The sequence below is a fragment of the Simochromis diagramma genome, unplaced genomic scaffold (assembly GCF_900408965.1).
Source record: "Simochromis diagramma unplaced genomic scaffold, fSimDia1.1 OVJJ01000492.1, whole genome shotgun sequence".
Lineage (NCBI taxonomy): Eukaryota > Metazoa > Chordata > Actinopteri > Cichliformes > Cichlidae > Simochromis > Simochromis diagramma.
This window is the reverse complement of record NW_024387308.1, coordinates 12,235-30,517: the sequence shown is the minus strand read 5'-3', so window position 1 is coordinate 30,517 and position 18,283 is coordinate 12,235. Positions and strand designations below refer to the sequence as shown.

Below are 18,283 nucleotides of genomic sequence, written 5' to 3'. Positions count from 1 at the left end.
CATTACTGAGGCAGCGTGGAATCACCCTGACAGAGGACAAAAGGCAGAAACATCCAAACAGGAGCTTTGAATGTCCTTCTGGAAGCCTGGAGAGCTATTTCTGAAGATCCTCGTAGAGATGAGAGAGCTGCTTTGAGAGTTCAGATGGAGCTGAAGGATGAAGCTGCTCACACCAACTATTCACTTTCAAGCTCGTTAGAATCATTCAAACTCATTTACTGTGTTCCACATACGTTTGCACAGGTTTCAATAAATCACCGCATCTATTCTTAGCTATCCTAAGAATGACTCAAGAGTTTTGCTTAGTACAGTAAGTTTGTTCTTTAGTGTTGCACATAAAACAGGTGACAGCCAGCAGCAGGGAGCAGTCCATTGTCTCTTCATGGACCATGCTTCTACTTTAATATGTTAATCTTAATGTCACTTTATTAGATCTTCATACACCAAAGTACATGGTGATATCACATCACACACAACGACATCACTGCAAAAAGAAAACGCACAACATAGTTCATGAATGACTCAGTTACCGCAGCAACAGTAAGGCACTTAGAATAAGAGTCCAGACTGAGCTATGAGGAGGAAACAGAAAGCACATGAAGGCTCGCCCCTGATTAGCTAAAAGAGACAAGTCAAGTAAGGTTTGAGTTTCAGGCAAGAGGAGAGCTGAACAGTTTGTTGTATTCTTCCTCAAAGGAGACTCTCTTCAGACGCTCCAGAGACAGCAGAGTGAGACCGCCCTACATACAACACGTCACATCACATGACATGAGGCACATCACATGACATGGGACACAACACACATACGACAACACAGACAGAAGGAAACAGAATCATATGAGTTGTTTGTTACATGTGCAAAACATATCTTATACATGTGCAAGGGTTTAAATATTTCTAAATAAACGTGTTTGTGCAGTAGTCTGACCAGCAGGTGGCAGCAGTGGAAGCCTTCACATACTTACCCAGGTGAAGATGGAAAAGAAGGAGAAAACAATGGTTGCTCTGGCTGCGTCGGCTCCTTCGTTCAGAGGATTGTCCTCTTTTTTAGAGACCTGCCACTGATTGGCCAGAAAACAGAAGCCCACAAACCAGATGAAGGCCCATAGAGCTGCACACAGCACGGAGGAACCACATTTAACAAAATGCACAAAACACACGTGCCTAATCCCACCGACTCCAAAGCACAGGAGATGGACACTCACCTGACACTACAATGTCAGCCATGACGGCCTTCTTCCTGTCCTTCACGCCGCTGATCTGGGGGAAGTAAACATCCAGTGCCAGGAAAGCAGCGCTGCATAGGAACCCCAATGTTCCCATGGTGATGCCATAGTTGCAGGCGTTCTGGTTGCGGTTGAAGATACAATACGGCTCCACCTCCTCTGGCCTGTTGACATAGCCCTCGTTAGCAACGCAGCCGAGGATGACGATGGAGAAGAGCTGGAGCGAGGAAGTAAAGTTTATTAATGAGCAAGTTTAAACACAGCTTTTACTGATCGAAGTGTACTGATCTTGTTAGAATGTAATTTTATATTTAAGGCTATATATCTCATAATTTGTTCGTTTTGCCTCTGAAAACACTACATCCACATGAACAGGATTTGGTATGGTAATGAGAGTGTCATCTCCACATAAGGAGATGTCCAGAAAGGCGCAGAAGAAGAAACATGAGCCGACGTCAGATGTCAAGGCCACGCTCAACAGTTTTGACCAATCATGTTAACGTTCTGTTTCTGTGACCCGCAGTAACACTGTTTACTGGCTGGGTGTGGGGCTCTTTCTTTCTTTTGGGTCTCCTGAGTGACCAAAGAGACACAGCAGCCATTTTTATCTTGAACCTTTATCTGCTTAATATTTTTTTTATAAATGCACTTTGAGCATATTTGTCTTCTCTCTCAAAAATAAACCCAACAACCTATAAACATGCATGAAATTACATATTACATGAAAAAGCAAACGCAGACACGGAACCATTACCAGGCCATCAACAGAGGACAGCAGGGGGCAGACAGAGTTTCAGCGGGAACAGCCAATGGGAGATCAGTGGCTCAAAGAGAGAAATGGTGGATTCTTTGAGGCACACAGAATGTCTTTTTCCATGGCCTCTCCGAACTCCTCCCACACAGGAGTTTTTGCGTTGGCCACTGCCCAAGCCGCTTTCTGCTAGGCCTGTCAGTACCTATCGACTGCTTTCGAAGTCCCACAGGCTAACTGAGCTCCATACAGCTCCTTCTGCATGATGGACTCCACCACCTTGTGGATGCAGCTCAGTGCAGCAGCTCCAGCAATGTGCTGAACATGGTCCATTTGGACTCAATGTCCTCAGTCTGCCTTGGAATGCTGTCGAAGCTTTACTGGAAGACGGAGGTGAAGATCCTGTGGACTGGGGTCTCTCCCAAGAAAAATCTCGGGTGTGGGAGGAGTTTGGTGAGGCAATGAAAAAAAACTAAAGTGGAACATAAAAAAACCCAAATCTATTAGCAGCAACCAACCAACCCAGTGATGTCACACTGTGCTGTAACACAAGATGGCACTAATCACGGTTTAAAAATGTTAAGCACTTATATTTTAGATCCAGCAGGGTTATCTATGTCAGTTTTTGAGAGCAGGACTCCTTGGTGTGAATTGTCTTTTATCAGAGATAGCAAAGTAGGAACATTCTTTATTTAAGTAGAAGTACGGCAGCACCATTGCTGGAGCTGCTGTACTTCTACTCGAGCTGCTGGAGTATTTTGAACCTGTGTTAAAAAAATACTCCAGTAAAAGTTTAAGTACTGAAGCAACTTTTTTACTCAAGTAAAAGTTTAGGTTTAAAGTACAGATTTAACAACATGAGGACTTCCATGTGAGCTTTAAATGAGAGAAATCCTTCCTTTGACTCTAAGCTCTCTGCTTCCTCTCCTTTCCTTCTTTCTTATCTGTCTCCATCTCTGAGTGAACGTAGCTCTCTGTCTTTTCTGTCCCTGACAAATAAGCAGCTGGACGTTAGCTGCAACACACTGTGGGACAAACTGCACGCACACAGTTTGTGTGTTTGCTGATGTTTGTTGAGCTGCTTTGATTTGATTTGACAGTGTTTGAGGTGAGCTGAGAACACTTTATCATCAGTGGTATCAGTCAGAATCAGCTTTCTATTTTCATCTGACTATTATGTGAGTAGCAGGTCACTGTTAACAGTTTCGGTGCTATGAATGGCTCTGAGGCCCGACTGAAACAGTTCCTGTTTCTCGCCTGAGCTGGGACCCGACTGCTGTTGTAAAATGAAAGTTAACTTAGCAACAGGACGGTATGTCCTTGGCATCAAGGTTTGATGTTTTTGTGCCATGGCTGGATTCTGGAAGCAGAGTGGGCATGATCACATGCAGTCTGATGACTTCCTCAAAGAAAGCACTGCAGTCATTAAAAATGCTATCAACACAGCGCAGCTCGAGTGGATACACGGCCTCCTGTCACACTTTAATACATTTATACAAAGACAATCACAGTTTTGGAGAGTGTTTTATTTGTGGTCCTTGAATAGCGTCTGTATATCTGCAAATATTTCACATCAGAAACCTGTTAATAAAGGAAGGTTTTCAGCTTTTAAACAATCAATCATGTGCAGCTGGACCTAACAGAGCTCCATGTGACCTTTAACCAGCAAGCAGCTGTTACCCTGCAGCATACACCTCCCAGCTCCACAATTACCTCTTCCATCCTGTGCTATGGAGGCGTGGAGGACTGCATGTTTCTATCCAATCACGGCAGTCTCTCTCCTGAGCTGTCCAATCAGAGTGGCTGCAGAGTCAAACAGTGAGGTTTTGTTTGAGCAGTCTTGTGTTGAGCCTCAGGAATTTTAACACCAATCTCATGACTGAATCACACAGGACTCTCAGGACCCAGTAGCCAGTAAAGTGACAGCTGACCCCAAACAGAGAGAGAACCGACCAGAACCAGAGCCACTCAGTCACACATTAACACAAAGGCTGATCACTTAAACATCAGAACAGGCAGACATTTGTGAAGATGCTGATCTCCTGAAGTTTTACTTCCATCATCTCTCAGGTCAGAGGCACATCAGAGGAGGATGGACATCAGCAGACCAGGTGGACCCAGACTCACCTGAACTGGATCAGAACGACAGATCTAAGAGGTTCTGTCAAACCTCAGACTTCATTCAGAATTCGGACAATTCGGGACTCCATTTAAATTTTTTCTGCCTCACTTTGCTGGATTTACTCTAACCTGTCAGACATTCATCCCCCTGCTGGATGGAGCTTAAAACACGTGTTGGGGAACATGTGGGGCATGTTTTGAGAGGAAGGCATTCAGGGAGGGGGCCAGGCATTCAGGGAGGGGGCCAGGCACCAGCGCGGATGTGAGACTGTGCGTTCAGCAGATGAGACTCTGAGAGAACGTGTAACCCACATTGTCAAACTCACCTGAACGCTCTAAGATAAAACAGGTGAGCCTGTCACATGACACCACAGCTTCTTGGATCTGATTGGATGGCACCGTGAGACCTCTCAGGTTTGTCCATAACACTAATGATTGGTTTGTTTAGAGACCCATCTATGACATAATTATGACATCACAGGACTTACCCAGCACAGGATCCTAACGACAGTCTGCGGCTGCCTGATGAAGGTTGCAGGGTCGAACGCTCCGCCGGCCTTCCCCGCCCCGTACGCCTGGAAACCGTCCATCCACTTCCTCTTCCTCAGACCACTGCAGTCCACCTCAACCCTCCAGAACCCAGCCAAGTCCAGTTAGTCGCAAACAGACTGGTTCCAGTTCACTGCATCAGGACAGGCCCAGTCAGGCCAGTAGGCTCAGTTGGTTTGGGTGTGCCTCTCTCTTCTTCTTCTCTGCTGTTATAAACTACTCTGTAATCTGCAGTAATCCTCTTCATCCTCCCTCACTGCACAACAGCCTTTAGCCCCCCCCGCACCGACTCACAGGGTGGCCACTGCTGCACCAATCAGAGGAAGCGGCCACAGCTATCCAACCATAGTGAAGGAGGCGTTACACTGCCTGAGAGGAGGAGCTGCCTGTGAGGCAGAACTCAGGGTGGAAAACTACTTATGTCTGTCTCCTCTTTCCTTCCTTCCTTCCTTCCCTCCTTCCCAGTAGCTTTGTAAATCCCAGCGATTAGAGGTTTGCAGTGATGAACTCACAGACCGGGATATCATGGCGGCGGCTCTGAGGAAGACCTCCCATCTTCATTGTCCAGTCTGGAGATCAACCATCAGCTGATTGTCCCTGATGGTGTGGTTGAGGGGTGGGGGGTAGCTATGACCCCTGTGAAGGCCTCATTAATTAAAAGTACATCTGCAGAGCAACATCTGCTCCTAACCCTAACACCGCCTGTCTCAGGGAACCTCACTGAGCTCCATTCCTGACCTGAGTACAGCCCAGCCCCAGACCATCACCCACTGAACAGCTACAAGTTTTTTATATTTAATGATTGTTTTGATCTTTACTCTTTGACCCTGAACCAGCAGCGATGCTGCAGCTGAGAGAATAAAGACTCCGAGTTTCCTCTCATTCGTTCATGTGCAGCTTGTTCCTGAAAGCAGGAAATGAAGCTCCAGCTGCTCAGACTGAACATCCATGTGATAGTGCGCTGATCCAGACCATGGTTCTGATCTGCTGCAAACACACACCTGAGTATCTGTTCAACCAATCACATTCATTCACTCTGATCTGCGACATACTGCAGCAAGTTCCACTTTAAAATCTGAGCGCTCTGATGGGGGACGCTGTCAGAGTGGCTGTAAGCATCACAAGAACTTTTTTCTGCCTTGGTCTGTATCAGCTGTTCCTCTGATGATGTTGCCTTGTTTGATGTGAGCATGCTCACCACGGTGACCACTGTTAACCCCTGAAACAGGCTTTAGGCTTGGTCAGACAGCACAAAGAAAGCCTGGGTGAAGTTTCAGTTCAGGGTGACTGAGTGTCCTCACAACGGAGGAGAACAAGTGTGTGTGTGTGTGTGTGTGTGTGTGTGTCCGCGCGCGCGTGTGTGTGTGTGATCAGTGGGAGCTTCGTGTGTCATCTCATTCTTATTTCCTGTTTGTTTGTTTACAGATGGAGACGTTTGTTGTTGAGTTTTACTGAAAGTGAACTTTATTGATAAACATGTTGCAGTGCAGACATTTATTAAGGTGTCGATCAATAATTAGAGCACCTCCCACTTCATCAGTGATCATGTGACACTCGGTGTTATTCAGTCATAAGACCTTCAGACAAACGCTGCTCATCCTCATCATCGTCTTCATCTTTGGGGAGAGTTCGCCTGAAGAAACCAAGCTGCACACACACACACACACACATTTTACATGTGAACACAAAACAAAGATGAAAACTAGCCGAGGCGACTTCAGCGTGGTCGTCACGGTGACTGAGGATACCTGCACAGGTACAAACTGAATTTAGTTCAGTAATCATCACATTACTGTGGAGCTGACAAACGGAATGTGACACGAACCGCTAATTAATCACAAACATCCTCCAAATCAGTGGTTCCCAAACTTTTTTTGCTACGACCCCTATGTTTTACAAGAAACCCCCAAACCACACTCACACACACATATTTTGTTTTCAAACTCTGTTGCAGTTTATTTCACACCTCAAACCTTTTGAAAACAGTTCAGCCAATAAAAGTCACTGCAATACGTTACAGATTGCTATTAAACAAGCCACAGAAAAACAAACCATCTTTATGGTGTAATTATTTTACATATAGTTGTTTTTGTTGTTGTTTTTTTACTGTGTAAGAATATTCAACAGTGCTATCAACACATTTTTAAATAATGTCTCTCTGTGCAAAATGGGTTTAATATAGTGCTGTCAGCGCTAACGCGTTAATGCACCTGACCCGTGTTAGCGCATCAAAATGGTCAAATCCCCATTAACGAGTTTACGCAGTTTAGTCTGTGTGAGGGTTACTCGGCGTTAACGCATTAATGCAGCTTAAGCGCGTTAACGCCGTCATCACAACTAACGCGATTAACATTTAACTGGTCTATAACGCAGGAGACTCAAAATCACTGGAGGCAGTTTGTCCGAAGTTTGTTCATTTTGTGCTCCAGACGCGTTAAGCGCATTAACAATTTTAATCGTGTTAATCGTGATGATCGCGTTAACACATTTAGCTGTGTTAACGGCGTATTAACGCGTTAATGTTGACAGCACTAGTTTAAAAACAGAAACACCTGTGGGATACTGTTTGTCCGTGATTTGAACCAGGGGAACAAACTGTGGCAGGATCTGTGTTGCACCAAGGTACTGACAAAATGTGTTCCCCTGCCTCGCGAGCATTAGCACAGAGTGCGGATCCAGTTCACTCCGACTCCATTACAGACATTAGACGTGGGAGTAGTGATGTTTTAGTTTTTTGAAAAAGTGAAAAATGAGTGTCGTTACATTACCTTTCAGTTTGAGGGTTACAACAGAAAGTGATATATTTATTGTTCTCACGTGGTATCCAATCGGATTATTTTACCTGATACTTATTTTTATCCTCCTGCAACTTTGCTGTATAAAGAGCTAAAACCTCCAGAGTTTCAGGAGTAGTTAGTCGTACAGGAAGTGTTTGTGAACTAAAAATCAAGAATGTGGGATACTGTTTGTCTGTGATTTTGACAGCCCAGCGTGTGCTCTCGATGCAGGGGAAAGTAATTCTGCAGAGGAGACCTACCTACCACGACAGCTGTTGTGCAGGTGAAGCCAAAGGCAAGATATGCTTCATCATATGTTCTAGTCTTTGGCTTGGAAGCATATATGGAGATGCTTCATCCTCTGCTTTGTGTGGGAGCCCCCATCAAAAACCTGTCCATTATGCTAGCAGTGTCCAAGATTTCTTTTCTTTTTGTTATACATACCCCCCCAAGTGTGTCAGAGCTCTAACACACACCTGACACACTGAAATTCACAGACAGGGAATGCTCAGTCAGACCAGCTGTGTCTCTGTTGAATGCTAGACTAGTCTGTACTAGAGATGGACCGATCCGATATTACGTATCGGTATCGGTCCGATACTGACGTAAATTACTGGATCGGATATCGGAGAGAAATAAAAAATGTAATCTGATCCATTAAATATCAAAAAAGCACCTCACAAAACTTGCGACACGGCGTAACTCGGCTCATAACCGTAGCACGTCGGAGCAGTGTGCTCACGTGATAGAGCGGCTGTGTGTATTTGTAGCCTCGCTACCAAACCAGCATTTCATCTCCGAGGAAGTGATCCCAGAGAGAAGTAAAGCAAGTGTGTAAGTTCATCTCTGAATGTTTGTAAAGCATTCCCGCGTTAAGCTTAACAACTGATATATGAAGCGACTGCCTCTCCCTCTCCTGCTGCTACTTCAATCGTGAAACTGATCAATGATCAGCTGATCGGCTTTTCTGTCGCGAGTCCGTCTCTCTTTGTTTTTGGCCCACTTTGCGCCAAAAAGAGGAAACCAGCAGCTGAACAACAGCAGCACGTTTAACCTTTATAATCTGTTGTTAGAATTTATTTAATATTACTTTCTACACCAGGATCTTTTTCTACGCAGCTGACAGCTGGTAACTGTGCAGGGGCGGATCTAGCAAAGTTTAGCCAGGGGGGCCGATAGGGCATGAACAGGGAAAAGGGGGCACAAAGACATACTTTTCTTTCTCATTCTCATTTAAAATGTCGAGCTTTTAATAAATAATTATCTGAATCTTACACCCAAAGTTTTAATCTGATGTAAAATATATAGAAGTCCATTACTGTATATAGTAACTGTTAAGTCTAATATACCCTAGTAAGCTATCGTACTTTTTCCTTTGGGAAGGTACCATCTGTGCAGTCTGCAGTTCTGCTGAAGAAAGATGTTGAATCTATTTAATTATTCTTGAAAAATAATTTATTTCTGTGCATTTTTTTCCACACTGCATCAAATTAAAGTTGATTACGTCGATTAAGCATCATGAGGTGGAGGTTGGGGGGTGGTTCCTTTTTTTTTTTTTTTTGCTGGGAGTTTGCAACCCTATTAGTTAGGTTGCTTACTATTTCTGCTAAGCGCTCTTTAAAATACCAGAATAGGAAGGATTGAGTAGGTTTAAGTTTATTAGATTCATCAGTTTTGCTGAACTATGAAATATTTTGGGTGCAGTGTATTTTTTACATACAGGTATACAGAATAGCATTAGTGTTGTTGTTTATTTAAACTTGAGTATGAACTTATACAAAATGCAGCAAGATATTAAAAAACAGTTTTATTGATTAAAAAACACACTATATCGGATTCATATCGGTATCGGCAGATATCCAAATTTATGATATCGGTATCGGTATCGGACATAAAAAAGTGGTATCGTGCCATCTCTAGTCTGTACATAACTGGCTGAGTAGTGGTTGATTGATTGATTGATTGATACCTTCCAGAAGATGAAACAGGGAATGCAGAGGAGGAGGAGTGCACAGATGACTGACAGAATGATGTAGCCAATGGGAACACTTTTCTCACCGTCTGGAGGACGCCACAATACTCTGAGCTGAGTCTGCACACACACACAAAGTTACCAAATTAGCACCTCAACTACGGAACTGTTGTGTGTGTGTGTGTAGTACCTGTGTGTGTCCACTGTCCAGCAGTAGCGGTTGGACCTTTGATGATGTGTTGATGACGTCATAAGATGCAAAGGAAACGAGCTCATAGTTCTAATAAGGAGTCTGTAAGGAGAAATGCAATAACATCACCACCTACACGTGTGTGTGTGCGCGCGCACGCGCATACCTCTATAAGTGTATTTGTCCACAGTCGGGCTGAGATTCGGATAACCGCACTGAAACCCCGCCCAAAGTCTGTGACATCACACAAACCTGACACAGCCTGCCTCGCCACTGCTGCAGTTCTACACACACAAACACGATCAATCGATGATTGATTAGTGATGCTGGGTTGATAAGGTAATGTTATTGTTATGGATGTTGTGAGATGGTAAATGGCCTGTATTTGTGAGATCAGTAATAAAGTTTCTTCACCACATGAACAGTCTGTCTGTGTGAGTTTGGCTCCGCCTGCTGGACTGATGGAGAAACTGCAGACACACCCGAGGAGTTTCCAGCCAGCTGCAGGCGTGTGGAGGGAGAAAGAGGCGTCAAATAAACTGTTTAAAATACAGAGTCCAACTACAACACTGAATATCAAAACTGGGAATTTTTAAAGTTTTCAGAGAAAACTTTTCTTATTTTGGATTTGATGCAGTGACTTGTTTCAATAAAGTTTCCAAGACCAGTGAAAGGTCTTAATGCTGCAAACCAAATACAGCATTGAAGGAAATATAAACAGGAAACGATAGACGAGCTGTGCGCTGGTTAGAAACCAGAGGTCATATCAGGCTGCACCGGACCTCAGCACCTGGACCCGTTTCCTTCACTGCTCAGGCCAACAGAGACGCCAGGACATCAACATCATGCTTAGTGCTGGTACCAAAGAAAGCATCCCCTTCTGGCAACTTCAGAGCAGTTGCCTTGATGTCACATGTCACAAAGGTGAACCTAACACCGGTTCTTGCAGGTGAAATATGCTCTCGACTGTCTTCAGTTTGCCTCAGCCTCTCATGCAGGTGGATGATGATGTTATCTACCTGCTGCAGTGTGTTCACTCTCACCTGTGTAGTACTGCCTTTAACACCGTCCATCCACTTAGAATGTGCATCACCATGTCACGTTCAGTGTGTGAATTTTAGAGTATATGTGCACGGTGTTTATCATGAAGACAAGATGAGCAGAATATGAAAGGCAAGGCAAGGCAAGGCAAGTTTATTTGTATAGCACAATTCAACAACAAGGTGATTCAAAGTGCTTTACAGAGACATTAGAAACAAAAACAAATAAAAAGCATGATTTAAAATTTAAAATTGATTAAAACAAGAAAACAAACAAACTAACTAATTAACAAACAAACAAACAAACAAACAAAACAGTATATAAAATCAAAACAGATAAAATCAGAACAGTAGATAAAATCAGTAGTTAAATGTAAGTTTTGAAATTTAAGCTTAAAAGTGTGGATTTGGTGCTTTATTCAAATGCAGCTGAGAACAGGTGAGTCTTCAACCTGGATTTAAATAAACTGAGTGTTTCAGCTGATCTGAGGCTTACTGGGAGTTTGTTCCAGATATAAGGAGCATAAAAGCTGAATGCAGCTTCTCCGTGTCTGGTTCTGACTCTGGGAATTGATAAAAGACCAGATCCAGATGACCTGAGGGATCTGGAAGGTTCATACTGGGTCAGGAGGTCACTGATGTATGTTGGTCCTAAACCATTCAGAGCTTTATAGACCAGCATCAGAACTTTAAAGTCTATCCTCTGACGGACAGGCAGCCAGTGTAAAGACCTCAGAGCTGGACTGATGTGGTCCACTTTTTTGGTCTTAGTGAGGACTCGAGCAGCAGAGCTCTGAATGAGCTGCAGTTGTCTGACTGATTTTTTAGGTAGACCTGTAAAGATGCTGTTACTAAACTGAACGACTGATCTGAAAACGCAGAATTGCCGATGACAAAGCAACGGAGGGAAACAGAGGGCTTGAATACATCGGATAAAGATGAAGAATAGAAACAGGGGACAACACCGCTTAACCAAGCCTGACTAACGACACAGGAAGTAGAAGTAACCATACAGCACACAGACAGATGACCAACACAATAAAACAGGAAACATACATGTGAAAAAAGACACTGGGTCAATGATCCAGGAACCCTGACAGCGCATGAGTCGCTGATTGGAGTTTTGCATTCGCGAAAGAAACACAAGTGGATTATGATCTGTGAAAACTTGAACGGGCACGGAGCTAGACCCAATATAGACCTCGAAGTGTTGTAAGGCTAGCAACAATGCAAGCGCTTCCTTTTCGATGGTGCTATAGTTCATTTGGTGTTTATTGAATTTCTTCAAGAAATAGCAGATTGGACGGTCCACACCGTGTTGATCTACTTGCAGCAGGACCGCACCCACTGCAGTTGCGCTGGCGTCCACCTCCAACTTAAAAGGAGACACGAAGTTAGGTGCTGCTAAAACTGGGGCACTGCACAGTAAAGTTTTCACTGACTCAAAAGCAGTTTGGCACGCCGCAGTACATGTGAAGGGTTTGGTCGGGCTGACCAGGTCAGTCAGGGGAGCGACTACAGAGGCAAAGGTTTTACAGAAACTGCGGTAGTAACCACACATTCCCAAGAAGCGGCGTAACGCCCTCCTTGTTTGTGGAATCGGAAACTCAATAATAGCCTCCACCTTTGCGGTTATGGGGCACACTCGCCCATGACCCACCTGCTTTCCGAGCTAGGTGATGGTGGCTTTTCCGAACTCACATTTGGTCAGATTTACAGTGAGCGATGCTTCCTCGAAACGCTTAAAAACAGTTAAGAGGGTTTGGAGATGACTGCTCCAGGAAGCAGAATAGATGACCACATCATCTAAGTAGGCATCAGAGTTAGGTACCCCGACCAAAACCTTAGGCATCAGGCGCTGAAATGTCGCTGGCACATTACGCAAGCCGAAGGGCATCACTGTATACTGAAGGAAGTGATCGGGGGTAACGAATGCAGAGATCTCAGACGCTCTTGCGGTTAAAGGAACCTGCCAATATCCCTTTAATAAATCCAATTTGGTCACACATGTAGCGGATCCCATCCGATCAACACAGTCATCCATACCCATCCTAGGTAATGGGAAAGAGTCTGCTTTAGTGGCCGCATTCACCTTTCGATAATCCATGCAGAATCGAGGAGTGTTGTCAGACTCGGGCACTAACACACATGGAGAGCTCCATGCGTTAGCACTTGGAACAGCTAAGCCATGCTCTAGGAGATAATTGACTTCTCTCTGCATTATTTCCCTTTTCACTGGATTCACCCGGTACGCATGTTGTTTAATTGGCTTATGCCCCTCCACATCAATGTCATGACATAAGACAGTCGTTTGGCGCGGGTGATCAGATAAAAGTGACAAATTATTTTTTATCAGAGTAATGATGTCAGTTTGAGCAGTTTCAGGTAAATCGGCAACAAATGATTCAAGATCATTTAAAATTACTGAATTTTTCAGCCCACTACCTAATGCATCATCCCTCCCAGATAATCCGTCATCCGAGAGTTTGTAAGCGGGGAGGATGGCAACAGCGCACACCGGGGGCGCTGCTGTATTTTGTTTACGGGGATAGAACAATTTCAACTAGTGATGGGATTTCCGGCTCTTTTTAGAGAACCGGCTCTTTCGGCTCAGCTTACTAAAAAGAGGCGGCTCTTTCGGCTCCAAACTGGCTCTTCAGGTTGTTTTGTTGCTTTAATTAATTTATTATTAACAATAATATAAAATTATGCAAAAAGAAATTACTAATGTAAAAAAAAAGTGGTTTTATTTATATACCACCGCTTATATATATAAATATAAGCGGTGGCCCCCAGAGACAAAGCACGTACAAACTCCAAAACACAAACACACACTTCTGTTGTCTTTTGTACGTGTTTTGAGTTTATATGTGCTTCTGAGTTTTTACGTGTTTTGGAGTTTGTACGTGTTCTGGAGTTTTTACGAGTTTGTACGTGCTTCAGGGTTCGTACGTGATTTGAAGTTTGTACGTGCTTTGTCTCTAGGGGCCACCGTAAATATACTTTTATTTATTCACTCCACATAAAATGTAATAAATAAATCATATAATACAAAAATCAACTATTCACATTTCAACTTTTAACTATTTAAATTTTCAGCTTTTTCCTTTTACAAATTTAAAGTGAAACAACACAAAACACTGCAAACCACAACACAATTAAATATAAATTATAATATGAAAACAAAAGGAAGATGCATATTCTCTGCCATATGGACCTGCATGAATAAACTTTCTGAATCCTTTATCATCTGCAACTGAAAATAGTTTTGGATGATTACTATACCTTTCTAATGTGACGTTGTTGTCCCGGCTCTCTCTCCCTCCTGCTCTGTTCCTGTGCTACCGCCCCTCCCCCCTCTGCCCAGCATAAAGCACAAGGCTCGTGTGCAGAGTGAAGCGGAAAAAAGTGCAAGAGAGAGAGAGAAAGAAAAAAAAAAACCCACGGCTCGCGATAAGGAGCCGGCTTGCGTCGTTCACGCCAAAGAGCCGGCTCTGAGAGCCATTTCGTTCGCGAACCACACATCACTAGTTTCAACGTATTCACATGACAAACCCTGTTTTTTTGCCGCCGATCTGGAGTGCGAATCACATAGTGGTTATTGTCGAGTTTACATTCAACACCGTAAGGACCAGCAAACTGCGTTAGTAAACTGGACCCCACCACGGGCAATAACATCAACACCTTCTCCCCTGGTTGAAAACTTCTATCCACAGCTTTTTTGTCAAATCGAGCCTTCATTTTAGTTTGCACTTGCTTCAGGTTTCCCCGGCTATTTTCCACGCTAGGCGAAGCCTGTCTAAAATACAGGACTTATTGACTATGGAACGAACGTTAAGCAGGACAAATCGAAACTATGCTTGTTGATCAACAGCTGACTGCAGCAGCACTTGAATGAAACACCTTTGCACACCTGTGGATCTGCCGGGCAGGGCAGGGACTCCACAGCCAGAGAAACCCCGATCAAAGAACAGACATAGCCATCGCCAGAAAAACAAAGAGCGGGGGAGCTTTCTTGGTTTCACCTGGACACCACCGGCCCTCGCTCACCTTTTCCGTCTCTTGGGGGTGGGAATCCCGAAGGTTGTGCACTCAGATAAGGAGGAAGAAGTTTTTTTGCAGCTGTCCCAGCCGCTCCCGACTGAAATGTTTAACAGTGAATCCCGATCATAACCACTAAACAAATCAGCTGACTGCGAGCGGTCCCAGGTCTGAGACTTCCATCTCCTGCTGAGATGGAAGTCTGATGGTCACCTGCTGTAGCTCAATATCCGTCCAACAGAGGGCAGCAGAGGCACTTCGCCAGCCATCAGTTGGTGTTGAAGCAGCAGGAGAGAAACCATCTGCTCTTCTGATCAATAATCAATCACACACTGTGTGTGTGTGTGTGTGTGTGTGTGTGTACTCATGAAGGCCCTTCCTGCCACAGATGCCGTCTGACTGGTTGTCACAATGATTTTGTTTATTTGCGCATTAAATAGAAAAAACACAAATTAACAGTAAACATAAAGATGAAAGCCTCTAATAATAATAATAATAGTAATAATAATAAGAGCAAGACCTGGAAAAGGAGTCCAGAACGACAGAGAGGAGATCTGTTTACAGAAGGATAAAAACAGGATCTTTGTTAGTTCCATATCTTAGATGACGAGTCTTAACATCGATTTTGGCTTTAGCCACGAGCTAAACTGTTGCAGTGAGACGACCCTCGATTGCTAAACAGAGGAAGTGTGACGCGATGGGAGCTGGGAGATTCATACATCAGTATTACTCAATAATATTCCTTTTTTGAAACACGCTCTGAGGCAATGTTTAACCATGAATGTGTCAGAAACCATCAAAGAAAGAAGCCTGAAGCTTTCACTGGTCGTTCTCACCCTCAGAATGAATCATGTGGGACACACACATCCAAATATGTCCTAAATCTGAGCAGTGACAATATCTAAGTGGTAACAGTGACGGACCAAAGCACTCTGGAACTTTTAACTCTCACACTTGTTCGAGTAAACGCGGCAAAAACACAAATGTAACCCAACAGAAATGTGGAGCTGTGATTATTCCTGGCAAAATCATTTTGTTAATATGAGCACATCTTTGTATTTCCATCACCTGAGTCAGTCTGTCTTAAGCTGTCAAACTTTTATGGACCATAAAACATTTCAGCCAATCACAGATGGTGGAGCAGATCAGAAGGAATGAGCCAATAACGTCCATGAACACTGACACAATCATCTATATTTTTGAGTTTGTCTCCTGTTAACGTCGCCGTGCTGTGAGAGACTTTTGGACCTTCGTCATCGCAGCTTCAGTCACGGGGCTGTTAGCTGCTGACGAGCTGCAGCTCAGCTGAATCCAGCTCGTACGTCTTAGCAGGTGGAAGTCTGAGGTCAACATATCTTTGCTGTCATGCTGCTCTGCATTCTGCTACCTGGGACGCATGCACAGGTGACACGCATGCAATGTGCATGGATGTGTCCATGAAATAGGCGTGGCCTCCACATGGAGCTGAAGAGCTCACGCCTATGGTCCATCGCCTCATCCCTCGCCTCCTCCTGCGTCCTTCATCAGATCCATCAGTGATGACGTCACACACGTGTGAACGTCCTGCTGGCCGAGCCCGCTGTAAGCAGTGCCGACAGCGAGAAGACGAGGAGGAAGAGGCACGTCAGAGTAATGGGACGGATTCATGAAGCTAACATTAATCTGACAGAGAGACTGTGTGTTCCCTGCAGCTGAAATGCAGACTTATCACTGCAGAACCAGCACAACCCGACTGTGTGTGTGTGTATTGTATCCTTATTAAAGCTTATTAAATCAGCCCACATCCTCTCAAAGCACACACACAGACATACACACACACACAGATACACACACTCACACAGGAGGGTGGGTGATGCCTCAGTGTGCTTTGGATCAGTTTACCCAGAATGCACTGGAACATGAGTGTGGTTTTAAGGGGGGGGGGGCAGTACGGGGAAGGAAACCCCAACAATCCACTGAGCAGCGCTTGGTGGCAGCAGGAAAAGGCCTCCAGCAGATCCAGGATCAGGGAGGAGCAGCCCTCTGCACAGGTCAGCTGGAGGTCAACTTTACCTGAGCTCAGGTGTGGTGGCTCAGCAGGTGTTTCATGTGTCCCTGGTCGGCCAAATGAACAATGAAGTTTTGTTTCCCGAGACGATCCAAACACATCGTCTGCTGTCCCAGCAGCGCTCTGTTTACTCATCAGCAGTGACTCACCGGCTTAGTCTATTTACTGTGCGCCGGCTGGGTTTATTTCCTAACTCTGACAGGTATTTCTTTAGTGACTCAGCTCTGTCCGAGCCTCCGGCAGTGTTTTCTTGCTGCACAGAGAGCCACAGCAGACTCACGGAGACGACGGGTGAGCCTCTGCCTCACAGTTACAGCAGGCCCTGCTGACAGGATGTTCAGCTGAAAGTGCGGCAGCGACCTCTTTCAGCTGTAATGACTTCTGACAACCGATCGGCTCGTTAGCTCGAGGCTAATCTCTGAGCTGACTGAGCTGCTCGTTAAGATTAATAAACAGTGAGGGTGGGTGTTATTTTCTGCAGGTGAGCATAATCAGAGGTGACACTTTCAAATTCAAATTCAAATTCAAATTTTATTTGTCACGTACACAGTCATACACAGTACGATATGTAGTGAAATGCTTGGACAACTGCTCGTGACCTAAAGAAAACAAAAAAGGAAAAGGCTATGAATAAGATAGGAAATAAATATGAAAAATTAAAAAGGGTAAATTTAACTAGGAAGGAATAAAATATAAATTAAGGTTAAAAATGAAATAACTGTACAACACAAATTAGAATGAAGGGTAAATTTAACTGGGAGAATAAGATAAAATATATAAATTAAAGTTGAAAATAAAATAACTGTACAACAAAATACACAATATAGAACTATATAAGAATGTATGAAGAAATATAAATAAATATATACACAATAACAGCAGCGTGATTTAAGTAGTGAAGTGAAAACAATATCCAGAATGTCCAGTGTGTGTAAGAACTGTATGTGTGGGTCAGTACTGTGTGGTGGTGTGATTGAGAGACCGTATCGCCTGCGGGAAGAAGCTCCTCCTCAGTCTCTCTGTGTTGGTCTTCAGGGAGCGGAATCGCTTTCCTGACCTCAACAGAGAGAACAGTCTGTTGTTGGGATGGCTGAGGTCCTTCACGATCTTCCTGGCCTTGGTCCAGCACCGCCTGCTGTAGATTGAGTGCAGGTCAGGGAGCTCGGAGCGGATGGTGCGCTCAGCTGACCGCACAACCCTCTGTAGAGCTCGTCTGTCCTGCATGGTGCTGTTCCCGAACCAGGTTAAGATGTTTCCCGCCAGGATGCTCTCTATGGTGCAGGAGTAAAAGTTCCTGAGCACCTTGGAGGGCAGTTGGAAGCCTCTCAAGCGTCTGAGGTGGTAGAGACGCTGACGGGCCTTTTTCACCACGGTGTTGATGTGACAGGACCATGACAGGTCCTGCGTGATGTGAACTCCGAGGTATTTGAAGCTGTCCACTCTCTCCACTGGGCACTCGTTGATGACAGGGGTCTGGTAGTTCCTCTCCTGCTTAGTGCTGAAGTCCACTATCAGCTCCTTTGTCTTACTGACGTTTAGAAGGAGGTTGTTCCTCTGGCACCAGTTCTC

The 18,283-nt window shown here is 44.4% G+C and overlaps 1 protein-coding gene and 1 long non-coding RNA gene across 2 annotated transcripts; both read right to left on the bottom strand.

Moving 5' to 3' along the window:
* Positions 1–306: 306 nt before the first annotated feature.
* Positions 307–4,922, bottom strand: LOC120717136 (synaptogyrin-1-like). Its single transcript, XM_040004986.1, has 4 exons — positions 4,587–4,922; positions 1,206–1,443; positions 966–1,111; positions 307–740 (listed from the first exon to the last, which is right to left on the bottom strand). The coding sequence occupies exons 1-4, from the start codon at positions 4,686–4,688 to the stop codon at positions 651–653; spliced, it is 576 nt and encodes a 191-aa protein (XP_039860920.1). The 5' UTR covers positions 4,689–4,922; the 3' UTR covers positions 307–650.
* A 1,171-nt stretch (positions 4,923–6,093) lies between these two features.
* Positions 6,094–16,753, bottom strand: LOC120717137. The gene is made up of 4 exons (XR_005692095.1): positions 14,677–16,753; positions 9,587–9,688; positions 9,394–9,516; positions 6,094–6,294 (listed from the first exon to the last, which is right to left on the bottom strand). It is a non-coding gene; the product is annotated as an uncharacterized LOC120717137 (long non-coding RNA).
* Positions 16,754–18,283: the final 1,530 nt, after the last annotated feature.